Source organism: Pistacia vera, unplaced genomic scaffold (genome assembly GCF_008641045.1).
Source record: "Pistacia vera cultivar Batoury unplaced genomic scaffold, PisVer_v2 Contig718, whole genome shotgun sequence".
NCBI classification, from domain to species: Eukaryota; Viridiplantae; Streptophyta; class Magnoliopsida; order Sapindales; family Anacardiaceae; genus Pistacia; species Pistacia vera.
This window is the reverse complement of record NW_022196577.1, coordinates 208,419-215,365: the sequence shown is the minus strand read 5'-3', so window position 1 is coordinate 215,365 and position 6,947 is coordinate 208,419. Positions and strand designations below refer to the sequence as shown.

Sequence of the window (6,947 nt, the reverse complement as noted above, 5' to 3'; positions counted from 1 at the left end):
AAAATTGTATTTTGAAACTTTTTGGGTGAGAAAGTGTCATTAGGCCATTATTTGGGCGGGAAAAGTCTATTAATAGAAATAACATTTTCTCATTGTGTTTCTTCAATTTTCTTTCATTTTCCTTTTACTTTTTCTTCAACCAAACACTATTAACTCTTACCTAAATTCCACATATTGGCAGATAATTATTTATTAGTTAAAGTTTTTAGACCAAATTCCCGAAATCGCTCAACTTGTGAAGTTAAAAGAAAGGAACCAAAGTCCAGGCAAAACTTTCCCAGATTTTGATGAAGAAATAATAAATTCTTCTTTGTACTGAACAAAAAAGGTCCGCAGGAGAAACGTAGAAGTGACAATAATATTAATGAAAAATACATGAAACTGATGATATTTCATGTGGTGTAATATATGAGCAAACCTCCTAGAAGACCACATTGCATGTGGGCTGGCAGTATTTTGCTGTGTCGGTTCTGACTTTGTGAGAAGGATTGTGGACCAAGTTTTGCAGAAACATCCACTACCCTTTCTTTATAAATATATTTCAACATTAATTCAACAATCAAGCAACCTTGGATACTCATCATCTTTAATGGGGATCGATGATGTCTTTAAACTTTAATTGTAGTGTTATGTAAGTTAAGTAAACCCAAAGGAAAGGGTTAAATAAATCAGCAGATTACTCAAAAATTATAAAAAAATCAAATGAAGCAACTCACATCCTTTTTTAAGTGTTCTTGTCAGTCAATATTTTCCTTCAATGGACACATCAAAGTGGTGCTTTCTTGGGCTATTGGGGTATTTAATTGCTATAGTTGTTTGAAGAGTGGCGGTCACTGCTGGTCTTAATCATGCTTAGAATTTTTTTCCACTATAGAATTGAAAAGATGCATTAATACATGGAAGAAAGCTAGCAATGTTGGTTGCTGCATTTAAAATGCCACCTTGTAGGATTTATATTTTTGTCTCCAAGAGAAGCTGACACTAGTCACAGTCACAGCCTCTCATTATGCCCCATAACCTTAATGTGCAAGAATGGCTAATAAAGTAGATATAAAAATAGGGCAAACTCAATGCTAAAAATATCTTGGAATGCTACATATACTGATGAACATTAAACTTTTTGATGGTATTATTGCAGTAAACAAAGCAATTCATTTTCACCTGAGTTTCAACGCAAGGGATATGAGATGTGGTGGCTTTAAGAAGAAAAAGATAAAGAAAAAAGAAAAGTAACTAAAAGGGATTCAGCTATTGAGGTATAATATAACCAAACAAGGCACAAAAGGCTGATTATATATTCATATCAGTTACTGCTCTGAGCACATTGTTTAAGCCACTTTCTTCCTTTCCTATATCTACCCAAACTTAATTTGGAAGTTTCCGTATCTTTACTTGAACATAATATTAAAATATAATTAACATATTTTAATGCAACTTCTTTCAAGTCGTTCCAAATTAAATAATAGGAACCCTTGTTGGCCTTCTCAAAACACTCAAAGAAACATTATTACTCTTTATTAAATGTATTTATATCATTAATGCATCCCCATTGGACAATATTCCCTTTCTGTTTCATTGGTTAAGATAAAAAATAAAATAAAAAAAAGATAGATAGATAGATAATGACACTTCAACTGGAAGAAACTATCATTCAAGAGTAATCTTTAGGAAGTTACGTTATTTAATTATTCTAAAATATAAAACATATATTAATTACCTTTGCAATGACAGAAAAGCAGTTTATATATGTAACTGGCTGTAAATGATTGGGACAAGGCATGAAAAGTAAACATGAAGATGTTCCCCTTTGTCTAATTTCAAAACCATTTCGAGTTTAAAGATTGTGAAGGATGAGGGATAGTGCTTGTTTATCAGCAACATTAATTATGATTTATGTGTTAATGGTCTTGCTAATGAGGGATTGTGCCCAGAAATTCCTGATGAAATTATAACATTGAGAAACTGTAAATGGGTGATTGTTCTTTATAAATAATATTGTTATCCTTTACAAAATGGCATACTTGAATAATTGGGGAACACTCCATTTATTGCAGAAACAAATAATTTTTGTGGGCAAAGTTATTTAATATTTTGGAAGACCAGAGCAGTTGAAATCTTGAAAAGAAAATTACAGAAGTGTTGGGTTCAGTAAAAGGGACCACAAAGGAAGCAAAGCATTGACAGCCTGCAAACTCTTATCTCATTCAAGTTTGTTTATCCAAAGAAACAGTACAATCCAGAGAAAGGAAAAAAAATGAAAAATCAATATTGATAAATTAAATTGGACTACAACTTCACGCTTTTATCCATAACTAATTGTCCCAAAAAAAAAAAAAAAAAGGAGAGAGAAATGACAAACTCCTACATTGAAAAGCAATCTAATCAAATAAAAATAACAATTGTTGTCTCCCTGTTGTCTAAACCATCTGCTGTTACAGTCAACACAATGAGTTGAATTAGTGACAGCATTTCTTCTCTAATTTCTTCATTCACTGATGAGAACTAACTTGAATTTTTGTTTTTTGTTTTTCGTTTTTTTCTTTTTTGAGGAAGGCATGGCAATGATCTTTGTGTGCCATTGCATATTGAATGACCTTTTCTTTTGGTTTGAATGAACTTGAATGTAATACTTGTAATCAATGTTGTTCACAGAACGACACTTATATAGATATTTGGTTGTAGAGAGTAAAAAAAAACAAACACACGGATATGGCATGAAAAACATGAAGAGGCTTGTGCCAGTATAGATATGAAACTTATTGGGAAATACGGCTGCTAGACGATTGTGCCAACATAGCCTAATCCTGTGATGAGGAAGGTAATGGTTTGGAGGAAAAGGTATATATAGTAACGGTTCTTCCCATGGACATAATCATAGCATCCACAGAAGAAGAGGAAAGATGCGAATCCAAGCTCCAGAGTGTTTAATCTGTTAAATAACAATAAAGAAAATGCAGGTTAGCCAAACCACTCTCTAAACCCTTATTTATTCTCAATTCTCTAAACAAAACGTTTTAAGTTCCTAAACAAGTCCTCTGTCATAAGTTAATTGGCCATCAACCTTATCTTTCTGCCATTGACACCATAGTCTTCGGCTTTTTGTTGTGTTGAATATTTTAATACGCTGATTTATAAAGATTTTCAATTACTATGGTTATGGGATTTGGTCATATTCCCAAGTCCCCATTATGACAAACAATATAACATTGAGGAATTGGTTGAGTAGCTATTTTTCAATTGTGCACAACTTAAATTTATGAACCCTAATTGTTATACTAATGAAATTAAGAGTGTAAAAACGAAGACTTACCTATCTGCAATTTTGAATCGAGGTCTTTTGAAGATTTTGGTGTTTGTTTTGTTCTTGGCTTCAGCTGCCTTATTCTTGAGGGTATCTCCCAGTTTTTCTGTGACAACCCATTCATTAGCCCTTCCAGCTTCAAGTAGACCAATTAATGTGGCCTTAGTTCGATGCAAAGACATCACATTCTCGAAAAGAATCCAGTAAAACAACAGGTGAATTGATCTGCACGATTAAGGAAGATAATAAGGTTGTTCGTTAATACAACACATTGTGTAATAGAATATGATAAAATAGAATAACCATTGTTTAGTATACAAGACCTTGGAGTTCCAACTGAATTTAGAATTGTGATAATGGAAGGAATGTAAACAGCACCCCAAATTGGAACTTCAACTTCAGGAACCAAAATGGTAAGAGGAAGCACCACACAGTAAAAAAAAAAAGTGACCATATGAGCAATAATCTTTCGGACGAAGAAGAAACTGTAGATAACATATACTTTCTTCCAGAATCTAACTTTCTGCAACAATTTCCAAATGAAATTAGAGGAAACATAATACAACTATCATCCAAAATAACCATATTTATACATATCTCCAAGTAACAAACCTTGTTTCTAACAATCTCCATCACCATTTTCCTGAACAAATTAGCAGGACCACAAGACCAACGGTGCTGCTGGAATCGGAAGGCTTTAAATGTACTAGGAAGTTCACTTTTCACCTATCATACATACAACGAGAATGGCGAATTAAAATAAAATAAAATCCCAGGTGTAATTAACAATAACTAAGGTAGATAAAAAAAATATTTTTACCTGTAAATCACCAAGGTAAACAAATTTCCAACCCTTAAGACTAGATCGAACTGCAAGGTCCATATCCTCCACAGTCGTTCTGTCCTTCCATCCACCTGCCTCGTTAATTGCAGCAATTCTCCATACACCAGCCGTTCCTGCACATTTGTTACAATCAATTTCAGTAATTAATTTGAATACTGTATTTGAGAAACCATTTAATTTAAATTAAAACAGCTTTAATTGGGTTATTTACCATTGAAACCGAAGAAAGCGTGAGTTGCAGAACCCACTTCTTGCTCCACTGTAAAATGGTAATCCAATGACATCTCTTGCATTCTTGTCAACAAGCATTCATCAGCATTTACTGCAATAAATCACAATTACTGAGTTAATTATACTAATAACAACCATGTTTTAACAAATGTCAAAAGTATTTAATGTCAAAGTAATAAATTACTTAATTTTCATGTGTCATCACTTGACACAGATAAAAATGTGCCACGTCATGGGAAACACTAGGGAGATTCAATGTAACTGAATTTCATTTCTTTAAATGTTTTATTCCATTTATATCCATATACATCCAAATATCAAGTGTCGGTCGGTAAGTTTAGTAGGTCCCCCCCCATCCACAGCTTCCTACTGCCCCTTATTTTACTTTTTATAATTCTTTACACGTGTCCCACATTTAAAACCTGAAGAAAAAATTGAATTGACAATTTTACCCTTCCATATTTAAATGCTGCCTATTTCCATAAATTGCACCTCAATTGTTGACCTTATGATCCGTACAATCCGGTTGGCTCAAACCTTGATATAGTAACAAAAGACTACAATCCTTGTTTTGCTTACAAAAAGACAAATATACCCTTATCTCTAAGACTTGGGCACTCACTCTCACACTAAAGGTTACGTCCTAAATATCATACGTTTCGTATAAATAAGGCAAATGTATCTTTATTAATATATAAATATCATATAAGTTTCGTATAAATAAGGCAGGAATTATTTATTGATGGAAAGAAAATAAAAATTAATTAGGAACAAAACTAGGATTTGGGATTTAGTACTGAATTTAGATTAAGATATTGTTCGTATCCATAATTAATATTAAAATCTTAGGACTAAGTAGTGGGATTTGCTAGAGTAGGTATTTTCCTATACTTTTCTTTTTCTTCTTTTATGAGGTAAGTCTCATCAATTGAGAAAACGGTCAGGAAACGTCCAAGTGTCAAAATCATGATGGATAACCCGATGGTCCCCCACAGCGTGATTGCTGGGTTTCAACTGGACCCCATCTCACTCCAAGCAGTTTGCAACCAAATCCGCCGACGAAAAACCGAACCAATTACAAAAAATATTTTTTTAATTTTTTTTAAGAAATACCCCCCAAAAAAAAAAAACCACCGACACTTTTATAAATTTAGCCCTCTATAATGAGGCCATTTAATGAGCGTAATTAATGGTAAAACAATTAATTAGCAGATATATAAAAATAAATAAACTTACCAAATCTCCAACGAGCTTGAACAAGAGCAATGTCGGGATTATGGACTAGAAACGGAATGGCCCGTCGGAGAAAGTCCGGCTCCGGCCGAAAATCGGCGTCGAAAATGACTACGAATTCACAGTGTTTAACGTAGCTTCGTTTGAGACCTTCTTTAAGAGCACCGGCTTTGTATCCTCCACGAGTTTCCCGAATTTGGTACCTAATGTTTATGCCTTTATTTGCCCATCGTATACATTCTTGCTCCACCATTTCCTGTAAGAGTTTTAGTTATGTGAACGGTTCCGAAAATGACAGGAATTTAATGGCTTTAAATGAGCTGCAATATATAGCTGTAAATGCAGAATTGTTTAACCTATATTGTGAATGCCTAAAATGGAATGAAATAAACAAAAAAGCACATTGTGGGGCTGTAAAAAAAGTGGATTGATTGATTGGTTTTGGTAAAATTGGAGTTTCACCTTAATGGTAGCGTCAGTTGAATCATCAAGGACTTGGATCACGAGACGATCGGACGGCCAAGAAAGTCCACAGGCGGCTCCAATGGACACTTTGTAAACCTGTTACAAACATCAATGAAGAAACTTCCATTAGGCCTTTCTCAAAAACCCAGAAATATTATACATGATTGATGAAATAATAACAACAGAAACATTAAACATACCTCCCTTTCGTTGAACATTGGGATTTGAACAAGAACAACAGGGAAATTTGTGCTACCCAACTCTTCATCATCTTGAATGGCTTCCCAATTGTAACGCTTTTCTGGTTTTTTCCAGAAAAGCTTAACGAGAATTATAACAATACCCATGTAAAGTCTTTCCATGAAAAGCATGAGTGACATGACTAAACATATGTAAACAGCAAGTTGCAACAAGGGTACAATCAATGGCGATTTGATTAGTTCCCATATCAACCCAATTTGGCCTGCAATATCTTCTCTTGATACCTGAAGTGCCTCCGGTATAAAAAATTTCGGTGAAATTTCAGCCATTTCTTTGAAGTCAAAACAGAGAAAAACGAAAAAAACAGAGGAAAAGATTAAAAACTAATAATGTTGGTAAAGAAAACAAAGGAATGTATTTTGGGTTTAAATTTTTGACAATGTAGTTGTTAACATGAAAAACTCAGACTGAAATGGAAGCTTTACTTGTTTTCTCTATTCTCTCTCCTTTACCCCGTTAAGGTAAGAACAGGGAGATGATAAAAAATCTTCTGTATCTTTTTATATCACAATGAAGCGGAGACAAAGAAGAAGTATTGAGTCATAATGGAGAGAGAATGAGAGAAAAGAAAAATGGTGGTGGGTTGTGAGAAATAGAAGAAAAAGAGTGATA

At 33.7% G+C, this 6,947-nt stretch overlaps 1 protein-coding gene across 1 annotated transcript; it reads right to left on the bottom strand.

Moving 5' to 3' along the window:
• Positions 1-2,531: 2,531 nt before the first annotated feature.
• Positions 2,532-6,947, bottom strand: LOC116114663 (glucomannan 4-beta-mannosyltransferase 2). The gene is made up of 10 exons (XM_031400803.1): positions 6,761-6,947; positions 6,275-6,606; positions 6,072-6,170; positions 5,613-5,865; positions 4,357-4,467; positions 4,122-4,258; positions 3,914-4,027; positions 3,625-3,824; positions 3,311-3,526; positions 2,532-2,929 (listed from the first exon to the last, which is right to left on the bottom strand). Exons 2-10 carry the CDS (start codon positions 6,602-6,604, stop codon positions 2,776-2,778), a joined length of 1,614 nt encoding a protein of 537 aa, XP_031256663.1. The 5' UTR covers positions 6,605-6,606; positions 6,761-6,947; the 3' UTR covers positions 2,532-2,775.